This window comes from Setaria italica, chromosome IX (genome assembly GCF_000263155.2).
Source record: "Setaria italica strain Yugu1 chromosome IX, Setaria_italica_v2.0, whole genome shotgun sequence".
NCBI lineage: Eukaryota > Viridiplantae > Streptophyta > Magnoliopsida > Poales > Poaceae > Setaria > Setaria italica.
Window position 1 is genome coordinate 1,564,971 of NC_028458.1, and position 18,543 is coordinate 1,583,513.

General features: G+C 46.6%; 4 protein-coding genes across 5 annotated transcripts; 2 read left to right on the top strand and 2 right to left on the bottom strand.

The window, feature by feature from the left end:
- Positions 1–1,894: 1,894 nt before the first annotated feature.
- Positions 1,895–3,840, top strand: LOC101782802 (protein GRAVITROPIC IN THE LIGHT 1). Its single transcript, XM_004981153.4, has one exon. It carries the CDS (start codon positions 2,133–2,135, stop codon positions 3,561–3,563), a length of 1,431 nt encoding a protein of 476 aa, XP_004981210.1. The 5' UTR covers positions 1,895–2,132; the 3' UTR covers positions 3,564–3,840.
- Positions 3,841–5,186: 1,346 nt separating this feature from the next.
- Positions 5,187–8,324, bottom strand: LOC101783209 (transcription termination/antitermination protein NusG). Of its 2 annotated transcripts, none has more exons than XM_004981155.2 (6): positions 7,892–8,324; positions 7,161–7,339; positions 6,326–6,647; positions 6,123–6,225; positions 5,536–5,686; positions 5,187–5,447 (listed from the first exon to the last, which is right to left on the bottom strand). In XM_004981155.2, the coding sequence occupies exons 1-4, from the start codon at positions 8,309–8,311 to the stop codon at positions 6,124–6,126; spliced, it is 1,023 nt and encodes a 340-aa protein (XP_004981212.1). In that variant the 5' UTR covers positions 8,312–8,324; the 3' UTR covers positions 5,187–5,447; positions 5,536–5,686; position 6,123. The 2 variants fall into 2 exon arrangements, with proteins under 2 accessions (XP_004981212.1, XP_004981211.1); XM_004981154.2 differs by having other exon boundaries at positions 5,536–5,710.
- Positions 8,325–8,465: 141 nt separating this feature from the next.
- Positions 8,466–11,728, top strand: LOC101783887 (mitochondrial import inner membrane translocase subunit TIM10). Its single transcript, XM_004981156.3, has 6 exons — positions 8,466–8,614; positions 8,719–8,773; positions 8,868–8,920; positions 10,433–10,471; positions 10,781–10,850; positions 11,352–11,728. Exons 2-6 carry the CDS (start codon positions 8,732–8,734, stop codon positions 11,397–11,399), a joined length of 252 nt encoding a protein of 83 aa, XP_004981213.1. The 5' UTR covers positions 8,466–8,614; positions 8,719–8,731; the 3' UTR covers positions 11,400–11,728.
- A 992-nt stretch (positions 11,729–12,720) lies between these two features.
- LOC101784297 (probable serine/threonine-protein kinase At5g41260) lies at positions 12,721–18,207 on the bottom strand. The gene is made up of 10 exons (XM_004981157.3): positions 17,843–18,207; positions 17,075–17,301; positions 16,839–16,974; positions 15,899–16,032; positions 15,715–15,820; positions 15,542–15,627; positions 15,081–15,269; positions 14,665–14,826; positions 13,936–14,049; positions 12,721–13,313 (listed from the first exon to the last, which is right to left on the bottom strand). The coding sequence occupies exons 1-10, from the start codon at positions 17,907–17,909 to the stop codon at positions 13,059–13,061; spliced, it is 1,476 nt and encodes a 491-aa protein (XP_004981214.1). The 5' UTR covers positions 17,910–18,207; the 3' UTR covers positions 12,721–13,058.
- Positions 18,208–18,543: the final 336 nt, after the last annotated feature.

An 18,543-nucleotide genomic window follows, 5' to 3' on the forward strand; every position in this document is an offset into this window, starting at 1 on the left:
TACGCTGTCCGCCACAGAATCGTCACCCAGCAATCCACACCATATTCCTAGATCTGCAAAGATCACGTAGGTGCTCCATCCCTTCACCCTGGAGCACCACCGAATGAAGTCATTTGCATTCCGGGGTTGCATGACGTGAATATTAGTATTGAGCACCAGTTTGTCTGACATCAACATCAAATTTGATGTGACCGGTCGAGGTGTACCGTTATCAACACTATTAAAAAGAAGCTTTCAGTACGTAACCTCTTTATGTGTGGTAGTAATGGACCCGTTTAGCCTCTACTTATATAATGGGTTTTGTAAATAGCCTACGTTTAATACTCCTAACTAGTATCTAAACATTTGATGTGACACTTGCTAAAAATAAGCAAAGGGAACCAAACGCCCCTTCAGATGACAAAATTTGGCGAGATGTGACGTGGTTCAACTCATGCTTGTTCGCTTCAGCTTATCAGCCGGCTTATCAGCCACCGAACAGTGTTTTTCTCTCACAACAAATCAGCCGTTTCAACTTTTCAACCGGCTTATAAGTTCAGCTGAACAGGCTCATGAATTTCGCAACGATAAGATGATTTGGATTTTGGGAGCGGCGAGAAGAACTTGTTAGGACTTACGAGCGCGACGATCGTGGGTTAATTCGATATATTATGCTACTGTAAATATTTGAGCATGGAGAAATGTGAAATATATCGTTCTTTATTTGAGATGCGCTGTTTTATTTGAGATGCGCTATTTTGCGGTCGTAGTACTCACTTGATGCACTTGGATCCACGTGCACGCTCTACTACTTTTATATAGACAAAAATACCCCTGTTACATCTCTACCCTCGTGGGACCTACACGTCATCCCCTTCCCTTCTCCTTTCTCCCCCGTCCACATTCTTCCTCCAATGGAGGCTGCAACCACCTTGGCACTGAATCTGCCCAGCTTCATGCAAGTTTGACTTACCAAGCTCTAGCCCATCCTCGTGCATCACCTTTGTCCCTCATCTCCATCCCCGCGCTTACTCGTCCGCCGCTACGGTGCTCAAACTGTCCCCCATCCGTCCAGCGCAAGTGCCGCGCTCAAGGCTGTCCCCGATAGCGTTGGCAGAGGAGCATGAGGCAGAGAGAAGGCGACTTGGACAAGAGGCGTCGGTGTGCCCATGGCTGGGAAAGAAGCTATATGGTGAATGTAGGTGAGTCAAGAACACCAAATACGTGCAAAATGGCACGTCTCTTTTGAACGAATTGTAATGGTATTTTACCAAATATACGAAATGTAATGGCAGTTTTCCTAAATAGGAAATTTGCAATGTCATATATCATTAACCCATAGATGATTGCTAAATGCTTAAGAAAGCCCAAACTCAAGAGTTAGCGTGCCTCAATTAAAAAAAAAGAGTTAGCGTGCGGAGCACAGGCGCCTGATGATTGGCGACCACTATGCAAGTGTTTGCACGGTCGCAATCTGCTAAGGGACCGAGCTAGGAACATCTCGACGGAAGAGCACATGGCTAATCGTATGATCTGGGCCAGCATAATGCTGAACAAATAAACAATCTAGAAGTTTTTTTTTCGAGAATATAAACAATCTAGACGTCAGAACTAGTACAATGCATGTTACATGTCACTGCTCAAGTGCTCATGCTATGGGAAACCTGAGTTGACTTCGGCGATACTTGAAGAAGATGAACATCACACGCATTCATCACAAGGCAAAAACAGGGAAATGAGGAAAAGGACACTGTAAACAAGATCGAGGCCTGCATGAGAGTAGCAAGGAAACACAGTAACTAAAAGAACAATTTACTTAACCTCTTTGTTAAACTGCGTTTACATCAGGATTGAAATCTCAAATCTGGCATCTCATCATGGTACCTTTTATTTTAATGGGAGGAAATTAATGGTGCATGCAGCTGAGGGTCGAACAAGCAAAAGCTCCCAGCTCATTGCCTTTGTCTTCATCTACCCAGCGCTGCGTCCCACAGGGCATCTGCCTCCTGAATTTGTTGGCTTCCCTGTCGGGCTGGCCTCTTTAAATCCACGACCCACCCACACTCCCATGCTTGGCGCACAGTGCTCGGCATCTTCTCCGCTCCCCCCACACTGATCACACTCAAAGCAAGCAGGGAGAGGAGGGACGCGAAATGGCGAGCAAGCCGGTCACCGTCGGCGACCTCATCCACCGCGTCGCCTCCTCCTGCCTCTCCAACCGCCTCCCCTGCAACTACACCATCCGCGACTCCGTCGACAGCGATCTGGACGAGGACGACGACCCGTTCGCCGATTTCGCCGACGCCGTCTCCAGCAGCGACAAGTGCCGGCGGTCCCCCTCCGCGGCGGAGGCGGAGGTGGAGGGGGAGGAGGAGGAGGAGGAAGAGAAGCTCAAGATCTGGGAGGAGGGGCAGCAGGAGGAGCGGAAGGTGGCGGCGGCCAAGGGAGCCGAGCGCGCCCGCGACGCGGAGGCGCTGATGGCGGAGGTGTTCGACGCGGTCTCCGGGGTGCGGCGCGCGTACGCCGCGCTCCAGGGCGCGCACTGCCCCTGGGACCCCGACAAGATGCGCGCCGCCGACGCCGCCGTCGTCGCGGAGCTCCGCCACCTCGCGCGCCTCCGCGACCGCTTCCGCCGCTCCGCCGCCGCGGGCCACATCCCGCGTCCCAACCCCTCGGCGCCGCCGCTCCGCGAGGCCGTCGCGCCGTACGAGGCCGCGCTGGACGACCTCCAGCGCCAGCTCCAGTCCAAGCAGGCCGAGGTGGACGGCCTCAAGGAGAAGCTCGCCGCCGCCGCCAGCCGCCGCAACGGGCGCCACCACCCGTCCAAGCAGAACGGCCCCGGCGGCGCGCCGACGGCGGAGCTCTTCACCACCTGCGCCGAGCAGGCCCGCGCTGCGACGCGGGCGTTCGCGGGGCACCTCCTCCACCTGATGCGCGCGGCGGGGGTGGACGTCGCGGCGGCCACCCGGTCCCTCACCAAGATCCCCGTCCCCTCCCCGCAGCTGGCCAAGCACGCGCTGGAGGCGCACGTTACCCGCTCCCTCCTCGGCGGCTTCGAGCACGAGTCCTTCTACCTCGACGGCTCCCTCTCGTCGCTGCTCGACCCCGCCGCGTTCCGGCGGGAGCGGTACGCGCAGTTCCGCGACATGCGCGGGATGGAGCCCGCGGAGCTCCTGGGCGTGCTCCCGACCTGCGCCTTCGGCCGCTACGCCGCCACCAAGTTCGCGTCCCTCCTCCCGCCGCGCGTGGAGGAGGCCATCCTGGGCGACGGCGAGCACCGGAGGGTGGTGAACGGCGGGACGCACCCGCGGACGCCGTTCTACGGGGAGTTCCTGCGCGCCGCCAAGGCCGTGTGGATGCTGCACCTGCTGGCGTTCGCCCTGGAGCCGCCGCCCAGCCACTTCGAGGCCGGCCGCGGGGCCGAGTTCCACCCGGAGTACATGGAGAGCGTGGCCGGCGGCGCGCCCCCGCGCGCCTGCGCGGGGATGGTCGTCGGGTTCGCGGTGGCGCCCGGGTTCCGGCTGGGGAACGGCGCCGTCGTGCGCGCCCGGGTCTACCTCGTGCCGCGTGGTGGCCGACCGTGACAGGCCGACGCACGGCGCAGCGCCGCGGGGCACGGATCGATCAGCTCCGATCGGTCGTTGGTGGGTGCCATGCTGGAGCTGGAGTAGCTGCAGCTCATTGGTGAAGAACAGTGGTAGTGTTAGTACTGTACTAGTAGCTCCGTAGACTTTCACTGCTGCTGCTTAAATCTGGATTGCCTTTTTCTCTCTGAAGTATAATCACCCATGTGTAGGAGGACTTGTTGGAATTGAATGTGTCGTCATCGTTCGGTAATCACCAGTACCATTTCCTGATTCACATTAGTGATCGGTAGAAATGGCTAGGCAAAATAGCCGGTTTGGTCCTCAACTTTTACCCTATGGATCGAGTTCGTCCCTCAACTTTTACATCAGTCAATCAAACTCATCCTTGCGCTAATGTAGCGTGAAGAAACCAATGCAAAAAGCCATTTTTACCCTTCATACTTCCTTCCCTTCTCAATTTCCTTACTGCACCAGGAACCCCGGTGAGCGGACTGCCTTCAGTGTCTGCAGGCATTGGCGCGGCAGGCCACGGTGTCATGTAGCGGTGACTGGTTCGGCTGGGTCCGGGGCAGTCGGGGGCGGCAACGTGTTCATCTACGGCTAACCGCGGTTCACAATCGCCTACGGCATCTCCGCACCGGCAAGTGCTGGCAGCCCGGCAGCCATCAAGATCGTCCTTCGCTGGGTCGTCACCGCGTTGGCCGTGGTGGCATTCCATGGCTGTTGAGTTTGACTTGATTAGCATGCAGGCGCTGGCATCATCCGGTTCTGACTGAGTTAATTAATTCTCATCAAGTAGCATTCGTAGCGGTGCGGATGTGTGATCCATGGCAAGTTATTCATGCGTGCATCCCTAGCCATATGATCGAAGACCACAACTCCGCAGTTTTACTATGAGGCAAGCAACTTAATCACGCAAAAAGAAAATTGTGAAGGAAAAAAAAGGAGCTGAGGGCAAAAAAGACATTTCATATCAGTTTCATGCCACCGTATAGAACCATATTAGTACGAGGACGAATTTGAAAAAAAAAGAAAGTCGAGGGACTAGATTGGTCTATTTGACCAATCTATTTGAAAGTTAAAGATGAATTTGACCTTCGAGGCAAAATTTAGGAACAAAGCGCCTATGCCAAATGGCTACGATCGTGCTCAGCAATGGAGATTTGACTTTGCAGGTAGGAAGTTAATGAACCATTCTGTTGCAGTGACATCAAGGGGCACCTCTCGTCATAAAAGGCAAAGGGGTGGCTTGCTACAGTTCCCGTTTTGCTGGACAGGGAGCAGCGAAAGATTGGCCGTGGGAACTCATTATCGTCTTTGATTAATTTGTCTGAAGATTATGTCAATGAATGCATGATGGTGGACATGATAGAGCAGTTGGGGTGCAAAAAAATACATTTTTTATGCCTTTCTTTTCCTACCAAGGATTTCGTTTCCAGAACAGATCTATGGAAACTGACGGGAAAGATAAAGCGAAAAGGCGGAAGCTTGTCTTGTTCGTAATCGTAAGCTTTTGGCCTAAACAATTGAGTCGGTATCTTTCTACAAAGCCATCTCTGTCTGCAATAGTTAAGAAACCGAAGCAAGCCAGCAACGCCCAGATTGCTACATGCACAGTGATTTACTGAAAAAGCATTCTACATTTCAGGATTTACTGAAAAACATTCAGAGACTTATTTAAAAAAATATTCAGAGTTCTATTTCGATTTCAATTATTTATAAATGAATCATAGTGATAAAAATGAAATAAATAACCTGCGCAACTGACAAAATTGAAATATTGCTTTCTACATTTAGGCAAAATGTGAGCAACCTAGTGGAAGTCAATGATTTCTCAAATCCTGCATCCTCATTATTTAAGAACTTGCATTTCAGTAACTCCTGGCAAAAGAGAGAGAGAGAGAGAGATCAAAGGTTAATTTCAATGGAATAAGGTTATAGAAGGCATACTACTGAACTCGAAACTTACTGGTTAATTTTGACGGCATCTCATGTGCTAACTGTTAGTCTTGCTGGTAATTCGCTCGATCTTCAACACTCCACTGTCCACCCACTAAAGTTCCGCTTCATTCACCCAGGCTCCAGCTGGAGACATGGAGTGTTGATAAAAGCTATTGGTACTGTCATACAGAAACACAAGTTGCCTGCTCAGACATTAAACACAAAGTGAGAAACTGCTGTCCTGCACTAAAGTATTGAGGAGCTAAAGTAATATCGTAAAGAGAAGCTATTTGATATATGATGGAATCCTGAAAAATTTGTCAAACAATGCCAAAAATTACGTGTATGGACTCGGAAAAAAAGATTTATACGGTGATAAGTAGATGTTTACTTAAAATGCTGGAGCACAAATCATAACAGTGCAATAGCAATGAATGTATGTTCTATCATAGTACAATCTTTGGCAGACAGATAAGAAAGCATGCTCCAGATCTACCATTTCTTTTGTCATCCTATTCATGTAACTTCCAAAGCAAGATGTCCTTTTCTGATAACCTCTACAATCATAGCATGTTTATCGAAGTAAAAAATGAGGATTTAGAAGCGTTTTCAGACCTCATAGTTTGCTATCATTGCTGTCCACTTCAACCGCCTCAATTTGATCAAAATCTAGATCCACAAAGCTCTCTTTCCCAAAAAGTGTCAACTGGACAGTGGCCTGTGAGAGGTAACAATTCTTAGATAACCAAACAATACCAGAAGGCATTGGAAAATAATAATACAAGTTTATAATAAGATTAATATCTAATCATCCCAACCTTCTTGTTTTTGCGATTCACTTCCAGGATAGAAGCAGTGAAGTCTTCAAAAGGCCCAGAGAGAACATGAACAGTAGCACCAGGTGAAAAAGTTCGCTGGCTGGTGCCACCTTTTGAGGGTGATTTCTTAAACTGCTTCTTGATCTTATTCATTAACATAAGTTCAGATTCTTCAACAGGTTTACTGAATGACTCAACATTTCCCATGTTCTCCATTTCTTCAAATTCTCTGTCAACTTTCGCTTGTTCCTCCTTTTCTTCTCTAATAATTGATTCAACTTCTTCAATTGGAATAGGTTTTGGCTTTTTAATCTGCCTCTTGCTTCATAGTAAGAATATTACTGTATTAGTACCAAGGCAGGCACAAAAAGTGCAAATCGGAATAACTGATCATAGAACAGATTACGAGGAGATATGATCATTGTAGCAGTATATAGATGTTGTGATCATCATTTTCCATGTAAAGGAATATCCCAATCATTATAGAAGTTTTTTGTTTTTTGTTTTCAGGAAACACTTAGCGGTGCATGTTGGTCACTAACTAGGTTGAAGGATGTTTGTGCAATTAAGGCTGGCAAATATTCATTTGGACATTGTTAGAATATCCATAACAACCACTATGGATTCAAGTCTTCCTCAACAAATTTACAAGCTGAGATGCTATCTAAGGTCAAGTACTCTTGTGTATAATCAACAACTGAATACTTTCAGGGAAGAATGTGAAGGTAACCACCTAAAAAACAAGAACCCAAGAACCACAGCTATGCAAATTAACAATGTGTAAACAAAAAGAAACAGAGGTCAATTAATGGAAATAACCCAGGAAAGTACTCACATAGAACCAACTGTAGCTCCAATAAAGCCATAACAACCTTCAGTGTCTCTGATGAAGTCATGTAGCTCCTTGTTTAAGGCGCAATGCAAAAAGACCAACCCAGGATGTAAAGGCTTTGATTTGACACTGATTGCGCCACTTTTCAATCTCCTCTTGACTTGGATGGATGGATTATAAAACTGCGAATAACTTTGTGAGCAACACTATGCTAAACTAAGGTTCAAGGAAAAACCTATGCTAAAATAAGAATATTGTATGCATGTGAAGTCATTCGGATGGACTTTGCACTAAGTCATTTCCTATAAGGAGTGGTTAATCGGAGAACATCATGGTCAGCATGATTGGCTTCATATCAAGTCCCCTCACTCAAAATTACACCCAATCAAGCGTTTACAGTAACATTAGCCACACAGTGAAGTTAATATGGATTTTCACAGTGATTATGTTTACTAAAAGAGTCACAGTTAAAAGAATTTATAACGCTTATTATCCTCAAATCGCTTTGGACCTAGTACTACAAGCTTCACATGTTATACATGAAATTCTAACAGCGGCACGACTACTACACTGTGTTGCTGCTCCTAAATCCTAACATAATTGGTACAAACATGATGTGACAGCCTAAAATCACTCCAAGTGTTCGGCAAAATGCTCGTGAGAGACGTCCTTAATTAGCGGGAACACCAACGCAATCAAACTAACAAAACTAACGAATAAGGGAGAGCGAGTACCTTGAATGGGACTTCGGGGTAGCGCCGTGAGATGGCCTTGGTGAGGAGGTCGACGTAGTCGGTGCCGGGCGCCATGGAGACGCGCACGAGCCACCACTGAGGCCCCAGCTCGGCGAGGAGGTCGAGGTTGAGCTCCTCCCTCCATGATCGCTTCGGCGGCTTCTTCCGCCGCCGCGCCGGTTCGTGGATGAGCCGTTCCTGCACCTCCTCCTTCCAGTCCATCGCCCGCAGCTCACGTCGCTCCCTCCTCTGCAGCCGCTTCTCCCGCGCCGTCAGCTCGCCCCCACCCCCGCCGCCTCCATCAGCGGAAGCCGAAGCCGATAAGCTCACCGACACGGGAAGCGGAGACGATGACGCGAGTCCCGCCGCCGCGAGGGAGCAGCGGCACGGGAGGCGGAAGAGCGGATAAGCCAAGCTCATGCCGAACGGCCTCTTCGTCGGGGGAAGCAGCACGCCGAGCAGCTTGAAACGATTAAAAACGTAGCGGGCTCACAGCTGGGCCCAGAAGTCGGTGAGCATCTGTCGGGCCTTGAGGCCCATTCATATGCGGCCCACGTAAGTCGCGGCATTTCTCCTCACCGTCTCCTTCCGCCGGCCCCTCCGAGCAAAGGGACAAAACCCTAGAGTTCGGCGAGGGAGGGCGGAGGCGAGGCTGCTGGTCGGCGGTCGCTACATCGGATCTCGACGACGCCGCTTGAACCCAGGCCTTTGTTCTTCTTCCCCGTAAGCATCCGCTTCCCTTCTTGCTTCTCTACTACTACTTATGATGATTTATTTTCCTTCGGAGTTTGAGCTCTGTGCTTCTTCGTGCCCTCTGTTCTTTGCAGGCGAGGTGCCGCAATGGCTGCGAAAGGCGGGCCAACCAACTTGGAGAAGGAGCAGGTATGTTCACGCGCCTTTCTTCCCTTTCTCGGCTCTTGGTTTGCGGATTTGTTGCTCTTGCTGAGATGGGTGCTGGGCGCCTTTCACTGGACAGATGTTTGGGATGGCGGAGAAGGAGATGGAGTACAGGGTTGATCTTTTCAATAGGTGAGTAATATGCTTTTTTTTTATTGCCTGGGATCATTAATTTCTCAAGAATTAGACCATTTCCTTCAAAAAGAACAAGAATTAGACCGGAGCTAGTTGTTAGCGCTTGAGTTATAACAGGCTCCTTGCATTACAAATTGATCTCGATAGTGCAGTCTGACAGAAATCTATAAGGCCGGTCACTATAACCCTGTCTTAAATTTTGCAAGCTAGTCTTTTCGTATGATGTGTCTATACATGCGCTCAGCCTTTCTTTGGCTGCTGATCCTAATTGTCTTAATGAATATGCATTGGAATGGCGAGATGCTATATTTAACTATTTATTCTCTTTTTTTAAGAAATATTGCCTCCTAGTAAAGAGAAAAGAGATTGTGGGCGTGCTTGGTTCCCTTGCTTTGCCTTGCCTCACCTTGCCAAGCAAGGCTAGACGTTTGGTACTACATGAAAACCTTGCTTTGCTGAGCAAGCTTGCCTGAGCTAGCAAGGATTTCCTTGCTAGCAGAGGTGAGCCGAATCTCCTCTCCTGCGCGAGCAAGGTCGCTTGATGCAGCAGCTTGTTGCCCCTTACAAGCCCAGCAGTAGCGGTTGGAGTTAGGCGTCAAATGCTGCCGGCGACCTTGGCAAGCAGCACCAGCAAAACGAAGATGGGCAACGAAAAATCGATACCCAGATGCAGCAGATCACCAAATCGAGTTCCTCCATGCTTGAGTCTCCACCTTTGGATTGAGCCAACCCCATCTGAATCTCGCCGTCTTGCTCGTCAACGAGGTCCGCCGCTGCTTGCAAAACTAGAGTGCTGCTGCCTCCGCGTCTCCGACGGCTGGGGCCGCATCCTTCTCTCTGCGCTGCAGGCCTGCAACTGAGCCACCGCCATTCGCAGCAGGCTAGCTGGTAGCTGCTCTGCTATCCACCGGCCGTGCTTGCTCTTCTGTTCTTCCTTCTGATCTATCCGTTTGCCTCTCTTATCCTGTATCTCTCTCAATGACAGAGGGGCCCACTGGCTGGGCAAAGAAAAAAACAAACTCAAAGGCAAGTGAACCAAACAAAGCAACGAATCTTGCCTCTGCTTTGCTGAGCCAGGCGAGGCAAGCCTAACTGGGCTAGGCTAGCTCAGCAAAGGTTCCAAACATAGCATGCATGTCTAGGTCTCTAGGATGGTGTTAGCACTCAGCATAGATATGCTTATCGTTATTAATAACTCCATGATCTGTCTTTTGTTTCCTCATTTGGTCATTCCGAACTAACTGTAACTGAAGGACTTCAATATGCTTACCAAGAAAAGCTGAATATGGTGGTTTTTCCTACATAATGATATCTTCCTCATACGATTATGCTTGTTCTTCCAATGACGCTCTTATCAGAAATGTTAATGTAGTCATAAAGTTTTCTGGGTTGTCTGAAATTTCTTCCATGTTTATGGTACTTAACAGTTTAACACTTAACATCTCTGCTCCTATATGGATTTCTGTTTGATTTATACTTGTTCTGATTGTGTCATTTTCCTTTATGCAGGCTTACACAGACCTGTTTCGACAAGTGTGTTGAGAAAAGGTGCGGATATAATCAGCTTCTGCTTTGCATAACTCAAAACTTTCAAATCACTATTCATAGTCTTGTTATCACATCCTTATTTCATTTGCAACATAATCATGTAGCTTGTTATCACATCTGAAATTTTGTATTTATCTTATTCTGTGTTGTTACGTACAGGTAATCATGTAGCTTCACTAGATGGACAAGTTAGTGTATTGCAAAGCGCTAAGCATGGAACTTCTCATGCCACCTTGTTAATGATAATCATGACAGATCTATCATCTGTTAGATTTAACTTTTTTTTTCTGTGGGTTTGTTTTATTTCAGGTATAAAGAAGCTGAGCTCAATATGGGTGAGAACAGTTGCATCGATCGATGTGTTTCGAAGTACTGGCAGGCAAGTTTGCTGATACTGTTTCTCTTTGCGGATTGTTTTTATGCTTGCTCAATTACTTAAAGTGTTTTTAGCTAGACTTGGAGTATATCATAGCATGACTGCACTCATTAAATTTGTGAAAAGTGCCCTTCATGGTGTCTTCCCTACTTTAGGACTTCGGGTTGGAACAAAATGATGTATTTATGTGCACCTGCTTATTGCAAACAAAGTTTGTGATCTCCATCCATAGTCTTTTTATTGTGTTATAATTTTGATGCCACAACCTTCACTCTAAATCTTTTTAAGAAATACGTGACTTGATTTTATATGTACCTGCTTATGATTTGGTTACTGGTTAAGATCCCATCATAGCACCATAGCTGTCAATCCACATTGTTCCATGTTGATATGCTGGCTATAATTTTCTTGTTTGATTGGTGTTAGCTGCTAGTTTGTTTCTATCGATTGAGAATAGTTAATGTCTCAGCATTTTAATCCCTGTATTTCGTCCATTATTTTCAGGTGACAAACTTGGTTGGTCAGATGCTCGGGAACCGGCCTCAGATATGACCTGAGAAGCATTAGTTGCATTTTGTAGCGTAATCTGTCGCTCTGTTTCTCCATTTTGGTTGGTTTTAGAATGCCTCTACCTGCTATTAAGTACACCAATGCAGCACCAGTGACTGGCTGATTCGTGGACCGCTCAAAGGAAATCCCGATGTCTTGCACTTTCCAGGGATGTGCCTTGTCTATGAATCATGAACAGGGAACATGCCTGTAATAATTTGATACAGCTCGGGAGAATAATTCTGTTGCTAAAGCTGTACCTGTTTCATAGTTAAACTGCTGTATTGATGCGTTGCCACTGTCGTGGCTTCTGGACGCAACTTTTGCTTGCTTGCCTCGTAGCAGTCTGAGGTAGTCAGGGTAATGTTTATGTACCATTCATATTAGACATACATTCGAAGATATCGCAGTTCAAATTAAAATTCAGTCCCTCCCAAAAAAAAGGTTTCAGGCTGCACTTTCCGCTCGGACAAGCTCGTTTTTAGACGCCATGTATGTATTTAAAAAGAAACACGGAGGGAGGACTTTCTTTTGTTAATCTAATTTGGTTTGGGGAATGATGGAACGGTGAATGCACCATCTAATCACTTGTTTTGAAAAATCGCCTGCATCCCAGCCTTATATTTTCACAAGCACGCCCAACTACCTTAGAAATATCTTCAGGTAACAAAAATAATGGGCTTCCAGGATGGGAAACTCATTTTCAGTTTTTACACGCACAGCGGAAGTGTACAACGTACGGACAAAAGCATGTGTACAAACACACACAGCAAAAACAGCATCACAGTCCACACAGCCCACACACAAAACTTAGATTATAGCTTCGTCGCCTATACAGGGCCAGTTTGGTAGGGCTCCAGCTCCTCCTAAAATGAGAAGGAACTGGGTGAGCTCCAGCTTCTCCATATAAAACATCTCCGGCTCCCCTAATATTCCAAGGGTGGAGCCGTTTTTGACCAAACTGTTTGTTAGGACTTCAACTGGAGCTGCAAGAGAAGCCAGAGCTGGAGCTCTACCAAACTGGCCTATAATGCTCCATTTTTTACCACACTGTTTGCTCTACCAAACTGGCCTATAATGCTCCATTTTTTACCACACTGTTTGTTAGGGCTTCAACTGGAGCTGCAGGAGAAGCCAGAGCTGGAACTCTACCAAACTGGCCCATAATGCTTCACACACATAATGCAACCAGTTGCTTGATGATGTGGCTGTAATGGTTAAGAGATGCTTGATATTCTGCTCTGCCATTCTTAACCATCTTCGTCCATGGCTATGGAAACACTTTGACTATCAAGCACAAAACAAATACTTGAGCACTTAGGCCTGGCCGATCAAATATCTCAAGTTTTTAAGCCTGAAGAAAATTCAAAAGTTCGTATGTACAAGAATTTGTTGAAATAAAATGAAAATTTTGTCACTTTACAATCTCACATCAACAGAATGCTATCGCGATACTAGTTGCCCATTTCTGTATTCATGAATATATCGGGGGTGTAATAACAGCCAACCTAGGACTTTTTCGACTAGTAAAACCACTGGAAATACCGATACAAGTTAGGGAATACCAAAAACAGCCCTACTGGTGGCAAAGCATTGGAGGGAGGCATTCAAGATGCAGGCGATCTAAGTACAAGCAGAGAGGGCATCACACATTCAGGGAGGCTATACAGTTCTAGCTCTACTATTTCTTTCAGCTTCCAACATGGTGCCTTTCTTTAGAGCTTCATGGCTTTCAGCCTCCCTTCCCAGGTTATGGAGTACCAATGCCTGCAGGTAGTGTCCCATCGGCCACCCAGGTGCAATGTCCTCAGCCCTCTTTGCATCCTCTAGGCCTTCCTGCAGCTTGCCAGCCACCACGTATGCAAAGCATCGTCGCGCCAGCATAGTTGGAGCCACCGCTGCACCTGAGTCGAGGAACTGCCAAACATCCAATAGCATAGATTAATTGCCTGAAGATAGTAAAGAAAAAAGTACCAATTTAAGAGTCCTGCAATACACACTATGTGTTACTACCATATTTTAGGCACGGCACAGTACATCCAGTGTTAAGAGTGTGGAGTTTAGATTATCATTGGAGTTGGAAATAAATCAGGCACCCATAAGACAGCATCATAATTCACAAAACAACACAAAGACTACCCAACCTAATAACTTGGTGGGACAAAAACATTTTGGGCTCAAACTCGTAACAGCAAGAAAAGGCCTACATGTTAAATTCAACTTAAAATAATGGCTTAGACCCAATTCATATCTCATTATTATGCTGAAAGAAGACTGTTTCCTAGATATAAGCACAACAATGGCAAAACATAAATATTATCACAAAGCCACCTGACTTACAATACCTGTAATGCATGCTAATATACTGATTGTTGTATAGCAACCCAGTAGAAAACAAAATGGGGGCACTACTGCCTAGTTGGAAGAAAACAAATCTAAAATTTACTAAAACTAATAAAGTAGCAAACATATCAATTTTAAATTGGACAAAAAGTACAGATAGGAGAATTATATGTGTGCATCACATAATATAGCATACCCTTGAGTAACACTCGACTGCAGTTGCAAAATCCTTGGACTTAAAGGCATTGTCTGCATGCCTCTTAACAACAAAGCTCTCAGATAATTCGCCGGTCCATGACTGGAGAGATAGCTGCAAGTTCCAACATTTGAGATACATATGTAAGATGTATAGCATCAATTGCTCTTTCCCAAAATACCATTCAAAGCATGAAAGCAACACTTCAGGAACAATTTCAGAAAATGGCACTCTTGGGCTATGCCAGAAATGGACATTTGGCACACATTAACTAGCCAGAATGGTAAGTTGGTGATCAAAATCTTGTAAAGTGTACTTTACACTGGCTTGTGGATAAGTTCTCTCTCTTGAGAAGATACAACAAAAGTTCTCTTATAATTCTAAGGCAACAACATTTAAACTGAGCATGACTGATTAACTGAAATGTGCACCTAACCTCAAAGTTGTGCATGCAGAATGTGATCACTTATGATCCTATGGATGCAATTACTTTTTCATGCATCTAAGAACAGTAAGGTATAGAACATGAGCTGACCACTATATATCTATTACATGGGTTGGTTATAAAAGTTAGGCTTGCTAGTTTCAATCATACACCCCATATTAAGTGGATGCTCTTACATTCATCTTGCATAATTGGAATGATACTAGCTGGAAAAATTAGAGTACAATAGTGTTGCAGTCACAAGCGCTCTAGGAATAAGGTTTGCTAGCAAATAGTTCTTTTACCTCAGCATTCGCCATGTCATCCTCATTATATCCATCATCCTGCAATATCTCATGAACGTCGTTCAGGTCTGCTCTGGCAAAAGCTTTCCCAATAGCGGATAATGGGACATGGTCTGAGCTTTTTTTATCATGTTGGATGCCCAGCAAAGTGTGTGAAGGAGTCTGCATTAAACTTCAGTTAGAATTATTAACCAAGGAAACATGCTAGATATAACATCTAAAAGAAAGAACTAAAATGTGTGGCACACAAGACCAGCCTTTGTGTTCTCAACACATACACTAAGTGTGTCCTTGCCAACTAAAATCACATGTGCTAGTTAGAATATGCATTTGAAACAAAAAATAATATGTTATCTGTTATGAAACCCAAGTATAACAATTAGGACACGAAAAGTTGCAATGAGAGAGAACATTACAGAAGCGTCTTTCTGTAGGCTTGCAAGACCGGACACCACTGCTTTCAGATTTGGCCGGTCACGTGCTTCATACTGCAAGCAGCGTGATGCTAGTCGCATCAAGTCAGTTCCATCAGAGTTGGATACATGACCTTCCAAGCAAGAATCCATCAGCACCAGGAAGTTCTTTCCTCTTATAAGGTCAAGGGCCTGCAAAAAAGAAAAGCTATTGTCAACGCATTCCTTCGATAAATCAATCAATGGCAAAACACTAGTTAAACTAAATGTCCACACACATGAGTTAACATAAAGGCAAGCAGAGATCAGTGTAAAATGTGAAAAATTCAGAATATAGTTTCTCAATTAAAGAGTAGTTCCGGTTAACAGCAGAATAAATGTGGATAAAATGCAGTCGCACCCTATACTACAGCAGCCAATGTATTATATTTGTAGAATATGAAAAGGCACACAGGAAAACTTACATGACTTGGTGGAATGTGCTTTCCACTCAGGAGATCAAGCAAGACAGTGCCAAAACTGTAAACAACACTCTCTGGACTAACTCTGCCTGCAGAACAGATAGTTTAGAAACAAATAAAAAGCCACATTACCAAAATCTTTCATGGAACACTATTGCAGTGTGTGACACACTTACCTGTCTTCAGGTACTCAGGAGGTGTGAAGGCCAAATTAGTACTGTAGCTCTTTCCATCCCTGCTGTTCTTCATCAGACCAAAACATGATAGTCTTGGGTTACCATCCTACAATTCACAGTACAGAAACAAAAGGATTATACTTTTGTATGAAAGGCCTGAAAATGCCAAACAAGATAGGCTTACCACATCAAAAACAACCCTGTATGCATGCAGGTCATGGTAGAGTGCTCTCCCTTTGCTACTGCAGTATTCCAATGCCTGTGCCACATAAAGCGCAGCCCTCATCCTCATTGCCCAGCTCAGGGGGTTTGTCTCCCCTGCAACACATACACCAATCCACCGTGAGGGAAAAATGCAATTACCATTCTCTTTTTACATGGAGCAGCTATCATATCGTATTCAAAATCCACCCAGTTATCGAATTTCCTAAATGCTTAAAGCTCTTAACCATCATATTCCTGCAAGAGTTATCCATGATTAACAGGTCATACAATGTAAACAATTCCCAGTAGTACCATTCGTCCTAACCAACATTTGTAGGTTAGGTGCAATTAAGCTATAAATATCCCCTAGGATGGGCTTAATAACGAAACACCAACCGTAACAATGTAACACACACTTGATACGGGTGACCAAAGTAATTATAGACAACCACATAGTTGATTTCCAGCTAGCCTACAGTTCAGAAATAGCACCAGACAAGACAAACAGATAGAGGATTCTGCAGCATAAACTACTCCAACACTCTGCAATTGAAGGCATCACTCCTAAATAACGGTGGTTACAGGATACAAACGCACATCCTTAAATACAGGTGATCAAATCAAGGACAAAAAACCAGTGTGTTGGTTTCCAGTATAGTCTAAAGTACACAAATAGCACCAGACAAACAAACAGCTAAGAATTATGCAGCAGAAACCACGTCAAATACCCTCTGCAATTGAAGGCAACACTTCCACAGTGGATACAGGTGACAGACACACCTCCTTAAATATGGGTCCCAATATCATCACCTTAATGCAACGTTCGAACTAGCACCACATCAGAATCAACTTTAGCAACCCCCAAATGTACTAGTTGCAGCTAACGTGATAGAAGAGCAAGTAGGAGAAACCAAACATACAGTGGAAGAGATGCTTTGCCAAGGTCTCATGCGGCATGAACTCGGCGACAAGCAGTCGCTCGCCGCTCTCGCAGCAGCAACCAATCAGGTTGGCCAGCCGGCCACTGCGCAGCTGCCCAACAGCCCTCGCCTCCTCCTGCACCCACAGAAACACAGCCATTCAATCAGACGCCAGAGAGGCAGGGACGCAAGACGGACACAAGAATGATCCATCACACGAAGCAAGCTACACGGACCAGGAACTGGCGGGAGTCCGGCCAGGCGGAGCGGCCGAAGCGCTTGATGGCGACGGTGCGGCCGGAGCTGAAGAGCGTGCCGCGGTAGACGACGTTGGGCGCCTTCTCTCCGTGCTCCGATACGATGCGGTCCGGAGCGAAGCCGTCGGTGGCCGCCCGGAGCTCGTCGAGGCTGTACTCGGCGAACACCGGCACGCCGCTGCCGTCATCGTCGACGGCGCCATTCTCTGCACAGGGAACCAACACCGGCGTCGGATCAGGACCAAGGACGCGAGAAGAAACAGCAAACACACCTCGGAGGCTCAGAATCAAGAGGAAACACTCGTGATTAGCTTCGCATTGCTCTCCACCACGAGATTATCCGAATAAACGCAGAGAACCAAACGCGATTAAGACCAGAATCTCGCGAGAGCAAACGAATTCGTCGAACCGAGCAGAGAAACGTGTCGAAATCAGCGACAGGCGGCCAGAGCAAAATAAGATTCGGATCGCTCCTGCGCGTCCAAACAAATCAACGGGATGGATCGGAGCCGGGCGCAACGAATTCCAGCGAGATCGACGGGACCACCTCACCAAACCAAACCACGAAATCACGCACGCGGAAACGAACAGCAAAAACCCCAGAAAAAACGCCGCAAAAACAAACGCGCCAGCCCCAAATGCCGGGCGGTGCCGCCCCCAACAACAGAAGCAGACGCAGCCAGAGACGAGGAAAAAAAGGCATCGAGAATCCAGTTCAGAGAGCGGCAATGTGCGGTAGGTGCGTACCAAGCATCGGCGATTTGAAGTGGGGAGGCCACCAGCAGACGGAGAGCTTGGAGCAGCGCGCACCCATGGCCGCGTTCGCCTAGATCTCGCAGCAAGCGGCGGTTCCGTCCGCTCCACCACCACCACCACCCCCTCTCCGCTCGCCTGCTACTGGTAGGACTCGAATAGAGTAAGACTAAAATACTAGCGAGGTGCGAGAAGAGGGGGAGGGGGAGAGACTGGGAGGGGACTGGCCGACTGGGAGTCTGGGACTGGGAGGGAGGAAGAAAGGACCCGGGTGGGGCGTCCGGGTTGTGGATCCGAGGAAGGTGGTGGTGGGCTTTTCCGCTCTTCCTTCCGCTGCTTTTGGCACCCCTGCTGTCTGCAGCCTGTTTGCTCCTCTCAGCCTTTCTCCTCGACCCCAATTATATACTCCCCAATTCTCCTCTTTTCCACCGGAAAACAGGAGGATTTTGATGCTCTTTCTAAAAAGCACCAGTTACTCCTTCAAAGTTCAAAATTCTTTTGGTGTGAACTAATTATTCTGGATATCTGGTTCAAAATGTTCTGCCAAATTTATATTGGTGCAAGGGTTAATGTAGAATTGTACTTTCGCATTTGTGTTTGATGGATAAGACGCTAAACGGTGTTATATTGCTCTTTTGAGTTCCAATTGGGTGGTATTTACGTCTATATCACAAAATTAGAACAATTTGTTTGTG